At 34.8% G+C, this 19713-nt stretch overlaps 1 protein-coding gene across 1 annotated transcript in view; it reads left to right on the forward strand.

The window, feature by feature from the left end:
- The window catches only part of LRMDA (leucine rich melanocyte differentiation associated), a 613636-nt gene that overhangs the window by 353416 nt on the left and 240507 nt on the right, over window positions 1-19713 (forward strand). Inside the window, exons 4-5 of the mRNA XM_053983676.1 lie at window positions 295-434; window positions 9181-9307. Of these exons, the coding sequence (XP_053839651.1) occupies window positions 295-434; window positions 9181-9307 (267 nt within the window). The remainder of the gene's footprint in view (window positions 1-294; window positions 435-9180; window positions 9308-19713) is intronic.

Below are 19713 nucleotides of genomic sequence, written 5' to 3' on the forward strand. Positions count from 1 at the left end.
TTTACCACACAGCATCCATCATTTTGTCAAAGTTTTAATGTTTTGTAGTGAACCACCTAGGAAAGAAAGGAAGAGAAAAGAATGACAAAACAGCCCAATTCTTTCATTCCATGCCAAAAAACTGACTGAAGTTTATCCCTGTTTGCCCTTGGAACAATTAATGTGACATTTTCCTGAATGCCATACTAAATTTGATTGTCAGTTATTGAAATGTATGTTTAAATCAGCAGTGATGCAACTCCAAATGCTTTTTTCATTAATGTCATTGAAGCCTTAACCCACTACCTTTGACACATAACAGAATTAGAAAGCCTTTTGGACCATTTGGCTGAAGTTGTGCCCTCACTACAGTATCTCAGTTTGCTTGGGAACATTGCTTGCCCAAATGAACTGGTCTGCAAAGAAAAGGATGAAGATGACTACCAGAGATACAGGTTAGTGTTTTCATTTGTAGATGTGATAAGACATGAACGTTTTGTTTCACTACTGGAAAAATCAACCCAGAGTCTCAAACAAACATCTACTCTATTCTGAAAGCATTGTAATGTTCTGCCATGAAATGCCTGGGAATTTGAGTAGCCCTCATTTCAGTCAGATCACACTCAGGAACCCTGTTTCAAGGAACATTTCAGTGCTGTATAGCACATGTCTGAGTTGAGCAGGTGTGCACAGGATTTCCTGAATGTAAGTAGTCATATACCCCTACTCAAGGCATTTCCTTCAAGGTTTGCATACACTAAGGGTGACAGACAATAAATAAAGAAAAGAAATCATTCCACTGAGCTAGCCAGTTGCCTTGTCTTCTGCTTATGTCTGATATAGTGTTAAGTTGCTTCTACTGTAGTTATCAAGGCACTATTAACACAGAATAAATAACTCCTCCTATATTGTGCTGCTTCACTCAGAGCAGTTACATTCTAATAAAAAAAACCCCAAACTATCTTTATAATGTAATGTCACTGACACAAGAGGTCATCTGAAATTTAATATGGAGGCTTGATAAAATACTCTAAGTCCAACTGAAATGTTGTTAAAAGTTGTAAGGACTATTTTTAAAAATATTAAATTATTATTATTTTTTTTATTATTTTAATATTAAAAACAGCCAGAAATACTTGTAACTGATGATGGTTATGAGTATAGATCCATAACTTATGGAATGTCTGCTAAGTGATGTAATTTTCAGAGCTATAACCTTAAGTTATAGTGAGACACTGATTTTGCAGGAAAAAAGAAGACATTAGATGTATTTTTCCTTGCTACCATCTGAGGCATTATTTCAGTCCTTGTGTGCTGGAATTTTTCACATTGGCTCCTAAGGGCATTTGGAGGCAAGTCAGAGCCAAGCAGTGCTGGCTGGTCACCTTGCCTTGCAGAGCCTGAGCTTACTTTTTATTAGGATCATCCACAGTATTCAGAGTTATATGATAAACTCTGATCTTATCTTCAGGTAATCCAAACTGTGCTCTAGGAGTTAGGATAAAACAATACAAAGTTAAGGAGACTAAAAGCAGGTTTATGGGGAATTTATGGGCTTGAATTCATTGCATTCAGAAATGGTGAAGGTTAGACAGCAGCACAACTGTTCCAGATGTGCACATATACTTTTTAGTTTGTTTCCAATTTTTGAGAAGTATTTCTAGATTGTCACACTTTCACCTTTTAATGAGTCTACTTTTGAATCCAGCTTAGCATTTTGATTTTCATGGAGTAGAGCAGCCTAGGTTTAATAAAATATTTTCCCATTGCTTTCACACTTAAGTGGAAGGTGTGTCTACTATCCAGCTTACAAGACTATAATAGTGCTGTCTCTATGTAAATTTATGTGACATGTGCTCTAGAAAATTGCTTAAAAATGAATGATATTTCTACAGTTTACTGTTTTTCACTTTAAGTATGTTTTCTGACAATATGTCTCCTATTAATCATTTAAGCAAAAGTAGTATGTTAAAGGAGCCATTCAGAGGCAAGAACCCATGGTTCATTTAGTGCTCTCTGAAAAAATTCCTTATTGATTGACATCCTCTGTGGTTATGTGATGTAATATTTATAATATGTCACAGAGCCATACATCAAAACAAGCATGTCCCTTGTTTCATTTCAATGCAAAAATGTTGATTTCAGAGAGGTCAAGGTAGTTTTAGGTCACATCGTGGTAAACCACTATGTCAAAGTGTGAAGGGATTCTATTTATATATTTTCTGGAAACTGCAACATTGCTTCCATTTTCTTTCCTCGCAATTTCTCAAAACCCTGGGTGTTTTTTTTTTTTTTTTCCCATATAAACTAGGTTGATTGAAGTACTTTTGAGAAAGAAAAATTGGCTTCTAATTAGTTGAATGATTTATGGTTCTGCTGCTATAATGAAAGCTTCCTGATCCTTTTCCATTATTATTTGTTGCATTATATGAAATGTATTTGCTAGACAGCATTAGATTCAAAACCCAAACCCATGGATCAATCAATCGATCTATCTGCCTATCTTTAGGGGAATATATATCACCTACATGGTGGAACTGATTAGAAGTACTCTTCTAATTTTACTCTGAGTAGCTAATTCAGATTTTTCAATATACATTCTGAAGCATCTTGAACACAACTTTTGTATTCCAGTTTAAGCATTTTTAATGGTTTGAAATAACTTTTTTTTTCCTAAGATTATTTTTTTAGAAATTTAACAGAAACCATCAAAAGATTATGTTTATGTGAAGTTGAATTATGTAAAAACTTGAATTATGCAAACATTGTTCTTCCCCATAACTTCAACTGGCTTTGTTTTGTTCTGAATGGGAACTTCTTTTTGTAAATTTTTTGCTGTGACCATTGGAACCAGCATTCATTTTTCATTGAGCTTTAATTTTGTTCCTACTGAGTTCAATTAGAGTTCAGGCTATTTAATTCCTCAACTAGAAAGAGAAAGGTGCTAGAAATCAAAGCTTTACTTAATCTTCTAATTCCAACAAACTGAAAAGATCTGTTAACCCCCCAAAATCTTAATGTTAAAAAAATATGGAAAATAATTTTTTAAAAATTCAAGGTCCAGTAATTCAGCATGATCATAAAAACAGAAGTTAAAAGTAATATTATTGCCTTTAAATATAATTAGGTTTTATCAAAAATACTTGGAAAATATACAAAAGTATGCTTTTTGTCAAGAAATTATGATCTGGTTCTTCAGATGATCCATTGGTATACCATTTCTATCATTTCATTATTAGAGCTCTTTTCTAATCTTACATTAAAACTAAATTTTATATTGAAACATTATTATGTTTTTGTTCTCAAAGTAGTTATTTTTTGTCTAAGAACCACAGCAACTTTTGAATGAGATATTTTTAGGGAAGAAGAAAAGTGTTTTTTTTGCCATCACTGTTATTCCTTCTTACATTTCAAATGTGTAGGAGAACAAATTGATGAAAAAATCTCTGGGTTGTTGGAATTTTTGCTTGGACAGAAAAAGAAAATGGAAAGTTCCCTTCTGTGATATTTTTATAAGCAAATTTGTTTGGTTCATTTTAAAGACTCATGTTTTTTTTTCCATCATTGTTAAAATAGCTTTAGTTTCTTACTATTAAAAAATAATCTTTAAGTTCTCTTTTTCTTATTTTTGAAGCTTTCTGTATTTGGGTATTAATATTTTGTAAAGGTATATTTTTGTGGTGAGGGCAAGGGAAAACAGAATATCTAATATGTAATAGTGATAGGAAAATTTAAAAGCTTTTGGCTCCAATAGGAGGCAAGAAACACAGAAAAATAGCTTGCAAAACAGTGTCCTCTAAAATAACCTAGTCTCCAATCTCTGCTTTGAAGATTGCAGGGAAAACAAAGGTCATGACCCAGAGATCAAAGTAGCAGAAGTCAACACAGTAATTGCTGGTTGCTTCTGTTGTACTCACAGTTGGTCAGTCCTGTGGGTGTATTGTTTGCAGAGAAAACTTCAAACGTGGTGTTACTGAACTGTGAAAAATCATCTGGGTCACAATGTATTACAAAGCATTAGTGAATTCTGCAGGTGACCTCACCTATTTTCATTAAAGCAATATGATTGTGAAGAATTCATGCCATGTGTGAAGTTTTCAGTGCTTGTTCACTCTCTGCTCCTTATTGACGTTTCCTGGAATGATGCATTCATTAAATGCTGTTGACATGGAAACAAGGGCAAGTGGAAACAAATGCCGGAGTTTATTTTAAATTAGCTTAAAAGTACATGTACTAGATATGCTATCTTTGGCTGGGGGAGCAAATGATGATAACCTTATGAAGTCCTCTTAAGATATAACAGCAAGAAAGGAAGTGCATGCATTTAGTATGGATTAACTTTTCAAGCTAAATCAGCTATTCCTATCCCACAGTTTTGTTTGTGAGAAATGATGGGTCTTCTAGCATTTTCAGTGTTCATGCAGTTTTCTTTTGTTTTATTGTAGCTTTTATTTATTTATTTATTTATTTTAATTGCTACAGAATTTTCTTTTCTATTTTAAATAGTCTTGTATTTGGATGGTAATATAAATATATATGCTCAATAAGCAGTAGCATATTAGAAGTCCTTACTCAGTAATGAATATAATGCTAATATATAATGATGAGTACCAGTGAACTTACTGTTGAGGCTGTCTTTAAGCAGGAGGGATTGAAGTCTGCAGAAATTCCGTATATGTTCTTTATGAGCTTATTTAGATGATTAGGATATTCCCTTACATCTGTATAATCTATGAACCTCTGCTACTTCAGTGTTTGAGTGAAGCCTTGTCATCTCACCAGTAGCTGGAAGGAAAAGTGTGCTTGAAAGACATCAAATGGCTACACAAGGTCCATCTGAGACTAGCCACTGGAAGGGCTCATGAGCAAGAACAATTACCATGTCTTTTTCAGCCAAATAGATTGAAGTCCATAATACCCAATTTGCCTGTACTAGCACAATAAATCAAGGCAAAACTATAATTACTGTTACACATCTAGAGAAAGATTTTTCTAATTCATAGAGTTGTTTGCTATACTGAAGAAGAGCAGAGTGTGTTAAAATATTAGGAGGTGATGTGGATTTCTGCACGACTTGCAAGCCCCTCAGAATTACATGGTTGTCACCAAACAGCGCCAAGGCTGCTCAGGGTCTTGTAATCTTCTAACATGCCTCATGCCAACATCCTGCCCTCTCTTCTGGAAGATGCTGGTTTAAGTTTATGACCCGTCTTCCTTATCTGTGTATTAACAAATGTTTTTGTTAGAGAGGAAATTCTGTAGCCAGATAAACGCTGTTTGGGGTAGAAGGGCAAATATTTTGGGGATGCAGAAGAAACAATCACAGAACGTAGTGTTTATGACACTAGTTCACTGTTATAAACATGTTTCTAAGCCAACTTCAGATTACTTATTTTTTCTAGTTTACAATAATGTAACTGAGAGCATAATCAGTCCTTCAAAGTTTGAAGTAGGCATATTATTTATGTTCTGTGATTGTTAAGGAAAGGAAATATAATAGCACAGAAAATTGAAAAATGAAAGTAAACACTTTCCAAAACAAAGAGCATGTTGCAGGTATGCTACCGGTAGAGCTGGATACTTCTGCATTCTTGTGGGCAAATATTTCTCAATTTTTCACAGCAGATATTTTTTTTAAATTTAAAATTAAAAATTGTTCCACTTTTTGTTAATTATAGTACAAACTGGAAGACTATACAGAATCTAGTTCTCACAATAGTCTTTCACTAAAGGTTCAGTGGAAGAGTTTGCAAATGTGCCTCTTTTCCAATATCCTGGCAGGTGTGTATGAAGAGTCTTAAAATTATGCTTATTGCATGCAGCCCAAAATTGGTAAATGAATTGTTAATCTTTATTGTAGTTTTTACTTAACTAAGATGGAAATAACATGAAATTTTATATTCTGTGGTCTTTTTCCATATCTGAGTGGCCCTGTTATGAGCTTATTTTCATGAGACTCATGGCACCCATGCCAAGAGTCAAGGTGGGGGAAATGATTCTGAACAAAAGAAGGTGCAACTTAAATAAAGAATTTCTTTAATCCATTGTGAATTAGATGATCAGTTTGCAGGCAATGATAAGTGGCTCTGTAAGCACCTTCTTGGTATGTCTAATTTTTACGTTTCTCTCTTTAAATCTCACCTTTATCCTCATCACTGAAGATAATAACCCTTTTTCACACCACAACAAAGATGTTAAAACCCAGTAACAGCAGTTTCGGAACATGTGGAGCAGGGCTGAGTTTTAAAATTATGAAGAAAAAGAAAGGGGGAGGGGGAATAGGTAGACCCTGCCCCCCAACTTCAAATGTAAATAAACTTTTCTAAACAAAATGTGGAATCTAGATGGATCTTTCTTCATTAACCAGTATGCCTTTGACTAGTGATTTTACAAGTCTGAAACAGGTGCAATGTGTCATGCAATTTATGGGTCCCAGTGCCTGCCATAAAGTATTTTATGATGGCTGTGTTCTGTGTTATTAGTAGCTGTCTTTTTCTGCAGCCATCGGTGTTTGATAATAGTCTTAAAACACCCAAAATTACTTACCTGCAAGCAACATTCCATAGTCCCTGTTGACAGTTTGAATAAGTTTAGTGCCCTTTCGTTGTACTTTACCTTCAAAACAAACTGATTGAACCATCAATAGCTCCTGAAAGCTGACAGAGGCATGTCATCTGGTCTAACCCTCTGATAGGAGGTTATCTGTGGGAGTTAACCTCCCTGCATTGTTAACCGAAATGTTTTATGTACTATGCAACTTTAGGATACTGCTGTGATAACCTTAGTAACTAAGTCATACATCACAGTAAAGAGATTTTGTGCAACAAATAACCCTGGATTAAATTTACAAGGGTTGAATTGATATTGTAGAATGTTCATTCCCAGGCTTTGGTAATCCTTTCCTGTATTTTTTATGGCAAACTTGTGTTACATTTAGATTGAAGCTGCATCTTCATATACCTAGTTAAAATATATCCAGGAAGCTTGCTATTTTTCTTCAGCCATTTAATATGAATGTATTGCATTATTTTCAAATAGCATAGATACCTTTTATCCCACATTAAGTAAAAAGAATATTAATAAATGAAATTGTATTTTGATTCATCTTTTAAAATAATTAATTGCATACATGCCTTCCTTCTACCAGTGGGATAATATTTATGGAACCTACTTTTTAGCATTTGCTCTGCTTAAGTAGTGCAAGTTTGAAAAAAGAACCAACCCCAAACCTGTGACTTGTGGAGTAGTTTGCTGTTTAATTTGTGTGGGTAGGGTTTTTTGGTTTTGTTTCTGGAATTGACAAGTACTAGTGCTAATTCTGTTTTTTGAAATGCAGTCAGGATGGCTTAAAAATACAAAAATACATTTGTATCAAGGAATGCTATTATAATTTTAAGCTCTTTTGAAATGATTGAGAGACTGACATTAGGGCTGTGATCCAAAGTCAGCATAGATGACAGTGCTGTCTTATTCTGTTGTCATTTTTGTTACAGCCTGCTTTTCAATGGCATATTTCATTCCATCATTAAACATTTGCTGATTTTCTAATACCGATGTTTTCTTCACCTGAATATTCATCTTTTCTCACCCTACACTTAGTGGGTGTCTTTACTCATTTTTAGCTTCACTCTTCTTCACTCTTGACATATTGTTTCCTTCTGTACATGTCTTCATTTGAAAGAATCTGTTGTCATCAGAGCTTTTCTGCCAGTAATGCAAGATGGATAGCTTCTCCTCCAGCGAAAGATAAGGGCCAGCAAAATGCCAGGGAGGACTGGAAGGGCAGCCAGGAAAGCTGGAATGAGTCTGAGAATGTGTCTGTCTCAAAAGTCTGTAGCTGTTGTTTAAAAAAATGGTCTTAGGAGATGTTCTGTTTTGTGAAGTGATTCTTTTTCTTCTACCAATATAATTGAGAGCCACAGATTGAGGATTCACATTTAAATTGTCTGAGCATTTCAGAACTGAATATTGTCAGTTAAGTTGTTAACAATTTATGAAGGTGTTGCTTCAGAGGAATGGTGTACTTGATGGAAAACTTTATTTGCACCATTAAATTTTGCTTGGTTTTAGAAGGGGCAGTGTTATAGTAATTTTCACATGTCTATCTGGTTTTGACAACAGTATCATAAGATAAACGTTTACCTTTTGAAACATTTTTTTCTGTGTTGTTATGGTATTTTTCTTGTCCAAAATGTTATGCAGAGTTTTCTATTTCTTTATTTCTTCCTCCCAGTTCCAGAGGGGATCGGTATGATGGGGAGCTCTCTGACTGACTTGGGGTTTATGCAAAGCAGCTATGCTGGGGGATTATCATCACCTTTCTACCCCCTGCCAGGAGAAGTCTGATATTGCCCTCACTTTGCAGTATCTGCTTCACATTTGGTTGAATAAATGCAAATGATGTGTACTTGAGGTGATTAGATATTTGAACTTGCCATGGTTGTGCCTTGCTTTGGTTTTGCTATGCCATGTTCTCTCCCTTCACAAGTGAGAAGCCAGTAGTATTTTTCTGAGGCTAGAAAGCTGCTATCCTTCTAGTAGGAATGATAAATAGAATATAATGCTGATTAATCCTAATAAGAACTTGGAATTCTTAAAATATATTTCCCATAAATAGTCTCTCCCTGTGTGCTTCTGCACTTAATCCTGAGCTGGAATCTGTATTCTGTAAGGCCACCTTGTCTCTCTGGTGGGACCAAATTGGAATTCTCCTTCCAAATGCTGATCATTGTGTTTTTAGGAAAATAAAATAAAACATTCAAAGTGTTGGCAAATGGTAAGAATTCTTGCAGAGAAGTTCACTGGCAATTTCCCATATCTCAGATTGAGTTTCTCCTGCAGTGTGGGCTGGAATCTTTGGTATCACTCAAAATTCCTTTTCCCAAACAGGCAATACAAAACAATTTCCAAGTTATTCTGTTCCTTGGTATGCTTTATACCTCACTAATATACAGAGAGAACATACACGTCCATGGTGATTATTGTGCTTGATCCACCAGTATTAACTGGTTTTGGCTTCATCTGAGAGAATAAAGTAAGTATTATAACTTTGTACATATGCTACATTGCATGAAAAAGGTGAATACAGAGAGGAAACAAAGGCTGTTATTATTTTTGGCTATCATTTTTTAGTAGCTGAGTCTGTGAGTATGTCTTTGTGCATTACTGGATTTTAACTGTGTGTATTTTGATATCTGTCAGATATTTTGTCCTGCACAAATTGACAAACCTGAAATTTCTCGATACTCGGAAAGTAACCAGGAGGGAGAGAGAGGAAGCCTTGATAAGAGGTGCCTTCATGAAAGTGGTTAAGCCCAAGGATGCGAAGGTAGGAGAGTAAATGAAAGTGGGAACAATAATACGATTCATTAACACTATTTTTAAATAACTCCAAGAGCCTGGCTGCATCTTCTGCTACGGTAAAAAAAGAAGCAAAGCCTTTCAAATGACTGATAATGTGGTCAGATGGGGGACAAAAGCCTTAGTAATTTTTCTGTGTTTTAATGTAGAAATTTACAGGTACCTGTCTAATGGGCTGTGGCCATATTATCAAATTTCTGGTTTCAACCTCTGTTTCACATAGCAAAGTAACTAATATGTGTCACTGAGCTTAAAAGAATATTTTTACACTGTCCAAGGAAATGTAACAACTTTGTGATATACTTTTGTGGAAGAATGTAATTTTTTTTGTCAAGTGGTCCCCTGCCTTATATGTTAAACTCAAATGTCTGTTGCAGAGCTCACACCTATGGTGTTTACTGGCTTTTATGAACCAGTTGATTATAATTTTGTATGATTTTACTTAGTGTGGTTGTCCTGCTAATAAACATTGACAGCATCAGTGAGACAGTTTCAGTAATCTGACATTTAATACAGCTTCCATCAACTGTGGGCATCCTGCTGAAGCAATTGGAACGAGAATATGAATTCTCCAGTTTGCCTTCTTTTTCCATTGTTGATCAGTACTTGATAGCAGCAATCTGTGGTGTGCTCAGAGTGCTTTAGTGCTGCGGATCTTTCTTGAAACTGCTCAAGTTTTCAGTCTGCTTGCTTTCTGTTTGCTGCTTTTTCTCTAAAGTATAGCATCAATAATTTATTGCAGATTTCCAATAATGCTGAATAACAATGTAGTGGTTATGGAAATGCACTGTTTGGTAGCATAACAGTGTTGCTGGATAAATGCATTATCATGAGTACAATTGCAGTGCATTACAAATTAGTTCAGACTGATTAATTTATAACTACTAAAATGTTAACAGTTCTGATACAAACATTGCTTTGATATATTGTTTTCCACAGCTTTTAGTTATTTCAGCTTCATATATGTAATGAATGGAATAAGTTATTTTTAAGATATGGTAGAGATCCTATTCACAGCAAACCATCTTTGAGTCTGGCCAGATGCAACAGCTGAATTGTGTTAGGTATAGCATATGTATGTTATCTTTTACAATTCTTTTTATCTATTCAGATTTTGGATCTGGTGAAGTTCTTTTTTAATTTATCTAACAGTTAGATCTTTCATTTAAAAGTCTACTCCATGAATTGCATCCAACTTAGTGTAATACAAAAAAAGTGTCTCTCAAATTTGAAGTTACTTTTCTGGATTAAACCTCTTTTTAAGTCAATAGCTAAGGGTAAATTACTTAACAAATTTAGGGATAACACCTTTAACTTTTATATCGACAATTGAACCTTTTGTATAGTTCTGAATTATTTACCCACTAAGTCTTATGATAAACCATACATTTATTTTAGAAAATTTGCAGAAGGCTCCAATTTACTGTTGTTATTGTCATACTAAAGAGTTTTTTTCTTCTTTATAAATGGTTCAGTACAAATTACCGATGCTAAAATCATTGTAAATTATTTTTATGGCATGAATTAATGCTTCTTAAGGTGCTATGAAATTACCCTCATCATACAGTATTATATACATATCACAGAAGTGGCTAATTTAAAATAAATATTAAATTTGATGCAGGTATTGTAAAGCGCTCCAAATTGTTTAGAATTTGTGCTTATTTCCTAGGATATTCATGCTTATAGTACACACACATGCAAACTTTTTCTGTGTCTGAGAAGACTCATAGAATTTTCTCTGCATATATGCTTTGAAATGCAGCTAAGTATGTGTACAGCTATTGACAGCTCTGCTTGAAGACCACAGCAAGCAGCATTCCTCCATAAATCACAAAGATGATGTGCACAATAACTGTACTTTTGAGTTCTGTCATGTGTTATACATTGCATACATAATGGGTTTTTATTCTCTAGCCTTCGCATTTCCTGGATCTTGTGTTCTCTGTTCATCAGTTCCACTCCCACATAGCTGTCAATATTTTTGGCCTGCTTCAGCCAGATTTAACAGGCAGGTACTGGTAATATATTTTAAGCTGTTTGATACTAGTTAGAGATTACACCTTGATCCAATCTCAGAGGAAGATTACAGCATATCCAGTATTGCTCATCAGAAAAACTCCTTAATAAGTTGACATAGTGATATGTAAGACCTTGATGATAATGAACTTCCCAATAATGTGGGGTTTTTTTACCTTTCACCTAAGGTAGCAGGCACGGTGTCAGCCTATGCTTACCAGGAATGGAGATGCAGTGATTAGTACTTATGTTGGTGGATGCCACATGAAAGTATTATGCCAGATTTAGTTTCAGACCTGTTTTTTCAGGAAAAAAAACCCTAAAAACAACAAACGAACAAAAAATTGTAACTTATGTGGCAGCTTCCCCCCCCCTCCCCCCCCGTTATGATAAGCAGGAGATGGTGTGGCTTATTCAGCATAAAAGGCAGACTGATAATCTAAAGAGGCTGTGATGTGGGGAGTTGTTTTCATTTTAGTCTTGACATGAAATGCTTGGGAGAGCAAAATACCCCACCAAGAAAAAAATACACAAGATGAGAATAAAAGCAAGAAATTTCCATCTGACTAGCTTGTGTTTACTCAAATGCAAAAGTATCTAGCAATCACCAGTCATCACTAAGTCATAAATATTTTATTTTGTATAATTTTTTTTAACTTTCATTATTCCCTATTTTATTTAACAGAACACTACACTTTCTTGTGCTTTGCTTCATTTCATCCTTTGTTGGAAACGCATCTGTTTGTGATATGACTGTCTTATGGAAAGATACAATCATTTATTAAAAAACAGTTTAATGTTACATTGCAGTATTCCTTCTCACTATGTAGGTGAGCTAAACTTCATTATTCTGTTATGTTTATGTTTTCTTTTGTCAAAATATTGAACATTGTACCATGCCTGCTTTTAATAAAGACTGGGGAAGTCTGGCTGGATAAGAGGCATTGAGCCAGATGAGGAAGCCTTGTTTAATGACCAGACCATGACCTCATTTCACTGGCATAAGTGTAGCTCAAAGTGGAAGATGCCTGTCCAGTGTGAAGTGTGTTTCTGGGCATGACAGCATTTCACATCAGAAAGACAGCTCAAGAGTACGACAGTCAAAATTGCTTAATTGTGTCCCGGCTTTGTAATTATTCATCTGTGCTTCTACAAAGAGCAGAGTTGTCATTTCTTGACATAATTATTTAAAACTGTACCCCTCTTTAGTTTATAGGTATATGAATTGTGCTTCCAATTGTTTCATTTTTCAAACTTAGGGATGCAAAGCAAATGTGATTTGAGAAAATATATTAAGACTACACATTTTTACATCACATATGATATAAATAAAATAAAATTATGGTGTATCAAAGTACATAATTTCATATTTTAAAGGTCTGTATTCATGATCATTTCATCTAGATGCTAAAATGTGGATATCTCCACTTAAGTGTGTTGCTATGAATAGATACACACTGCCATAAGTCTCTTTAAATATAAATTTGATTATTTAATACTGGGTCAGTCTGCTTTTAGAAAATACATATATTTCCCAATATTTCTCAATCCCTCCTCTCCACAAATATTTTTTTTGACTTAATGCATTTTTAAGGTTAACATTTTCATCTGTTTTAGTTTTGGTGGTGAAAGAAAGCAGATGGCATTTAGTCACCAGTAACAGTTTTGTAGTTTATAGGGCCAAATCATTGGCGGGTGTCCTTAGTTATACTTCCAAGTAGCAAACTTAATATTAAATGGAGTTATTCTGCTTCCTTGCAGCTTTACCAAAAGCATCTTGTCCATTGGCTGTAAGGGAGATCTGTACAGCAAAAAAAAAAGGCATGGCATGGGCGTTTTGAATTTTTCAATATTTTTTCACTCTCAGATGCATTGTTTTCATTGCAAGTTATAATTATGAAACCTGACATAGCATTTGTTCTCTAAGGAACTAAGATGGAGACACTGCAGCAGAAAGGCAAGTCAAATATCTGCATTCCATGTAATAAATGTCTGTGATTCATGTCCACAATGTTACTTGAAGGGTAGAAGGAGATTATTTTATTATGATAGGAAGAGTAAATATTTAGGCAGTACCATTAAAGAAGTAAGGTGAGATAAAATCTACAGTGCTGCTTTCAGATCATTGGCAGTATTCTTGTGTTTAAGCACATAGGAAAAGCTCTTTATCAAAGTGAGCGGTGCTGATACATGCTTCTATTAAAGTCAGATGAGGCATAAGGAATGATTTTAGTAATTTTTGTCCCAAACTATTTAACAGGAATCATACTTTCTTGAATAGATATGTTCTACCTGCTTCCATGAATATAGGCAAAACATTTTTGCCAATGTAGCTCATGGAACTTCCTCCCCACCCCCCAAAATAGGAGAATGAGGCTGGTTTTAAAAAGTAAATAAAAGGAGACAGATAAAACTTTGGAGAACTGCTGCATTGCTCACAATCTTTTTGTTTTTACCATGGCCATTGTGTAGAGATCTTGGTGTATGTATTTAGAGCATTTGAAGAACATGCAGAGTAAAGGACATGCACTTCTAAAGTGAAAAGTATCATTGTGCCAGTGAACTGCTAGCTCATAAGATACCTCTTTGAGAGAGCTTCCACAGAACAGGATTCCTTATTGTCAGATGTCAAAATTTCACATACCAAACCAAGGACATGAACTTAAGACTCCAATCTAGACTGTGATGCAGTAAATAATATTTACTTCAAGGACATTGTAGCAGTCATGCGTTCATTCATTTTGGTCTTTGGAAAGTTTAGGTATTTTAAGCACAAGTCCGTAACATACTTGATTCATAACCTGCTGTAATTCCAGCTGTCAAGAGGGAAGAATAGACATGTGTGGGTCATATGTGAATTAGGGTAGGGAGAAAGACTCTTCTTCAGTGTTGGTTCTTACACTGATATTTCTTATAAAACATCCTCATATGTTCTTTGGGCAGGTATTATGTGGACTACATTTCACTATCTTAATTGCTATTAAAACTACAGAAGGAAAAAGGTGATGTCTCTTTACTAAAATTATTCCCTTAAAAAAAAGTATATGATTGTCATGAAGCCCGTGTCATTTTAGCCATTAATGCTCCCAGTGCATTTTTCAGATAGGAAGGGGTGTTATTGCTGGAGCTCTGGCCTGAATCCAGTTCAGGTGATTACATTCTGCCTCTATGGATTTCTCTACAGTCTCCATATACTAAGGCATTCTTCTCCACCTTCTGCCCTAACCTTTTCTGTAATGTTGCAGTGTGCTAGTTAACCAGCTGCTACTTTGCACCTGAAAAGTGTATATCTTTCAGTAGTAGTGAGCAAGTGATCCCTTTGTAAGACTTAATATTTGTAAAACACTTGAAAATTCTCTGCTGAATGGCAATAGGCACTGTCTATAATTGATGCCTCCATTTAATTGAAGAACTTGTTTATTACCACTGGATTGTTTTCTTGTTGGTTTTCTTTTCTTGTTGTTGTTTGTTTGGTGTTTTTTAAAAATTTTCATTTGTGGGTACAGATATATGGAAGCTTCAATAATTAGATGCTGGCTTTTGTATTGTCTACTCAGTCTATTCAATAAAATGCCATTCAGCAGAATGTAACACCATGATATCCAACAATAGGATCACAATTGTCTTAGATTTTTAGTGGATCAATATGGCTAGAGTTTTATTTTATAAGGATTTTTTGTTTTTCTTTTGAAAATAGAAACACTACTGGAGCAGAGCTTCTTGTAATTCCTCTTTTCTAATACAATGGATCTCATTATCAGATGACACCACTGTTAAACACAGGAGTTGTTCATTTGTTGAATTTTGTTAAAAAAGAAAAATGGATTTAATATGGCATTGGCAAAACTCTTGGTCAGCTTTAGTCTATTCTTAGACAAAGAAATTCCTATAGGTGAATCTTTCCTGGACCTTAAGACACAGTATGCCACATGTACTCAGTCATTTTGGTGAGTTATTCCTATTGAAGTAGTAGTAGTCTTAAGTATTGTGGTTAGAGTTTATGTCAATTTTTAGCCATGAAACAAAGGTCCAATTATAATTTTTCTTTCTGGAAACTGTTTGTCATAGCAATATTTCTGGCAGAAAAAAATCAGTGGCAAGCTATCACTACCATAGGATCTACCTGGAATATTATACATGTTTACAAGTTGGAAAGAACTGTCATGGCTGATTTTATATTTATTGCTTGTTTTGGCTGTGGTTAAGTGTCCCACAGTTTTCACAGCAGGCTTGGCAGTGTATTTGTGTGGTGGGTTAAGATAAGGCCTGGCTTTGCTGATTCACTGACCCATGAAAATTCCCCAGCTGTTAGAGATAAATGTGGTCGCAAGGGCCACTGCCAGTGAAGACAAAGATGATTTGTTGCTGTGATCTTCTCAGGAGCGTATCTTGCAGCAAGGAACTACTAAAGAACCATGACTTCATCACATAAAATGTGATGCAAATACATCACATAGCAGCTTATCATGAAATGAATGCTAGGATTTGGTTTTTTTAGTGTTGCTCTAGTCAGATGGAGTCAGAGAGGACAGGAACTAAAGGAAAGGCAAAATGAATGCACTAATATTTCTAATCACTTTGGAAACTGTGCAAATGCCCAAAATAGTAGTCTAGTGCCATTTTAGATACTCTAAAGTGTACAGCAGACCCCTGTAGGGATGACAGATAAGTATCTCATGTAGGAGATTGAAGTTTTTTTGAAGCCACCATGGGAGACCAGGCACAGAAACTGTAGAGTGACTAAAACAGCAGTAGAAACTTGTGTTTAAGCAACTGAATCCTACCTTTCCAGTTGTGGTAAAAAAGAGATTGTGTGCTTGAAATATTGCCAGGTCAAGAACACCAGAGCATTACAAAAAATAATCCTTCCCTTCAATAACATCAGCCAGAATGTGGTCCAAGAGTCAGATAGGGCTGCGATGAGGTCATCTCCTAAAAGCTCAAGCATATCAGTCATTCTCTCTTCATTAATGACTAAGAACATGACCAATTTAAAGCTTGTTTATGAATTATTTCAGGAAAAATATTAATAATTTGTTTTCAGAGAAGGGCTAATATTTCTTCCCTTGTCTCCACCCTTACCAGAAATGTATAGGCCAAAGGGCTATTTTGTAAGAAATCCTGAACTTTTTTGCTTCTGAGTTTCTAAAACTGCTCCCTTTGTCAAAGAAAAAGGATGCAGTTTCATCTGCTCCCTTAAAATCATATTGAAGTTACAGATTCTGGTTCCAGTTCCTGAATTTTAACTGAAGCTGATGCTAACATTTTTTAATTTTGTCCAACTTGCAGACAATGGACATGGCATAAAATCTTTAAGATTTGGTGACTTAGGTCATGGATCTGTGTTTCAGGGGAAAATCAGGGGTTCATTTTGTGGATAAAAAACTAAAAAATATTTGTGACTGAGGACTGGTGTTCTCTTTGAAGGAATTAGTGAGATTATAAAACTTTGCAGTAAACTGTTGCCCTAATATATCTTATGCTGCCTAGAAAAATTTTCATAGGAAAACATAAAAATAGTAATCAACTCTGTAATTAGAAATGTGTTTAAAAATAAATAAGGAAAATGTCAATCACACTTCAAAAATGGCACCCCTTTGAATCCTGTTCAGTGAATTATCTGTTTTAGAGGTGGATTTTCTTGAGACTTTAGCAGACAGGGAATCTGTCCTTAAGTGATATGCATTTAATTTTCAAATGTATATAAGGTATGCTTCAGTTCAAATGCATTAAATGTTTTTACATCAAGGAACCTAGTAAAGGCATGTGCATTGATGATGATTTCATTTCTCTTTCAGCCTTGGTGGGATTTGAAAACCTTAGGCATTCTTTCTTATAAAAGAACCTGTGGGATATTTGCTTAATGATTCAATTACTGTTGCCTTTGTGATGGTAACTTATGAGCTTGAAGCAGGAGATTAAGTTTTTTCTTATGTCAGTACAGGAAACTATGCTATGTATCTTATTCTGGTAAATTTCATTAGGAAATGTATCATTTAGGTTAAAATAAGGAGTAAATTCAGGACTGAGAAATTAAGACTTTTTTTTCTTCTCACATTATAAGACTAAACATACAACTTTGCTCATGTAACAGTTACAAACAGTTCACTGTGTAGGCCAAATGCTCTCTAATGCAGTAAAATTAAGAAATAATATGCTTTGAAAGTGATTTATGAGTGTGGTTAAACTGCCAGATTTACAAAGAAATAGTTCAGATCTTGGGAAGCCTCAGGAGTCACGTCAAAAATGAATTTGACCATGATTTAAACTGCTACTTTTCTTACATGACATTTAATATGTGTACTTTGGAGGCCCATATGTCTTTAATAAAATAGCATTAAGTTTTAAATATGATATGAATGCAGTTAGTTTCTAAATTCATAACCTTTTCTACAACTCCAAAATGCGAACCAATAAGGGAGTCACACATGCAATAAAACATAAACCTTAGAAAATAGTTTTTTATTAGAAAGGTTAGACATTTGGCAGCTGAGTTGTACTGTCATAAATACATGCAGCCAATGTGGGTTTATCAGTCTTTGTTTACACTCTAAGCAACTGGGACCAGACAACTAATTATAACTGAGGAGCAAAGGTCATGAAAAGAATATTTTGTCCAGTGAATCTGTGCTTGCTAGGCAAACCATATAATGCCAAGAAAAGTAATTTATTAAAAAAGAAGCACTACAGCATGCTTCCCAGGTGAGTTTGTCAGAGAATATAATGTTTGTTAGAGAGTCATATACTTTAAGATTGTTCTGAAGTACTAAGTGCTTCAAAAATCATGTAAATACAGACATGATAAAAACATACACAATTTACAAAGGATTTCAATGTTCAGCAAATGGTGGTCAAAAGAGTTCAATGTTTCATGAAAACAGCAAAATGGGAGTCCTGTCTATGCTGAAGTTAATAATAACAAAAGAATGCTATAATATTTTAAGGGGTATTTTTGTGCAATTTGAGGTATTCTACTAATATCGTTAAAATACTGTATTTTGACATTACTTTCTGAAACAGAAGCTAGCCCACAGCAAAACCAGCTTTCTAGGTAGCTTGAGCTTTTACTCAAAACAGCAAATTCGGGTTTGCTTGTTGAGTTCCTCTATTTATTCAACATGCATAGAACAATACTCCAAGCCTGTTCACATTTTCTAGGTAGTCTGACTTTCTAATGAAGGCTATTGAAATGGTATGGGAGTTGTGAAAAGACAGATTTTCTCTGTACTCTGAAGTGTGTGGGGAGGTGGGGCATAAAATCTTGATTGTGGTATACCTTTTCCTTCAAAATGCTTTCAGGGATTTGATTTCTGGTTAGTGTGGCTCTAGAAAATTGACAAAAACTAAATTTAAAAAGTCTGCTTTTGAGATGTATTGTAAAGTATATATTCAAATGCTAATCTCTCTTCCTCCAGAATTATGGGTCCCCTAGAGCATCCAGAAAATTATTAACAGCATGTAATCCAGTTTGAATGCATCTTTACTCTGTTAGCCAAATCTTTACATAATACAAATCATTCTACCTATAAAAGCACAAATATGTTATTGTTCTCAACAGGCAATTTAATGCAGCTATAGGGAGGAGAATAAGAGAAAAGAAGATTACAAGCTAGCTGATCATGCTTTTATTTCTCTTAAATCTCCCAGCATTTCTCTGTGGTTGTACTTGTTTAAAGATTGTACACAACTGTGCTGTCTATATGATTTGGAAAGCAAATCAGCCTAAATATGAAGTTTCAATGGGTATAGTTTTTAGGGGATTTGATTCATTTATCACAAATATGCATTTTGCCCCAGAAGCAGTGCTGAACCTGTAATCTTTTTTCTTATAATTCTTTTGAAGACTCCAGTTTTGCTGTAGAGAACTCAGTTATTTTTGCCACCCAGTTGTGCAGCTTTAGCTGTAGAATAGGTATTAAAGTTAATTATTTTCTGGAGGGTTTTCTCAAAAGGATTATTTGCGTGAATACATACAGAAAGCATATCAACAAGGAAGAAACCCATTTTATTGATATAATACACAACTCTCTCCAGTCATGCTGTGGAGTTAGGATACTGCTCCAGTGGAATGACGCAAATGTGACAAATTTTAACTCACAATTCTTGTAAGCAGGAAGGTGGGTCCACTCTGGCATATGTGTGCAAATTGTAGTTTTTTATTGTTATGTTCTGCTGTATTACTCCTTGCATTATTTTGCCACCTGACTCTGGCTTGTGATGCTCACTGTGAAGTTTTGCATCTATATGATAATAATTCTTCTTTGCTCTGTGTTGCTTTATTTTCCACTAAGCACATGCCATTATGTTATACATCTACTACCTAATCACCAATGATTGGAAATTTATGTAAAATGT

The sequence above is a fragment of the Vidua macroura genome, chromosome 8 (genome assembly GCF_024509145.1).
Source record: "Vidua macroura isolate BioBank_ID:100142 chromosome 8, ASM2450914v1, whole genome shotgun sequence".
NCBI classification, from domain to species: Eukaryota; Metazoa; Chordata; class Aves; order Passeriformes; family Viduidae; genus Vidua; species Vidua macroura.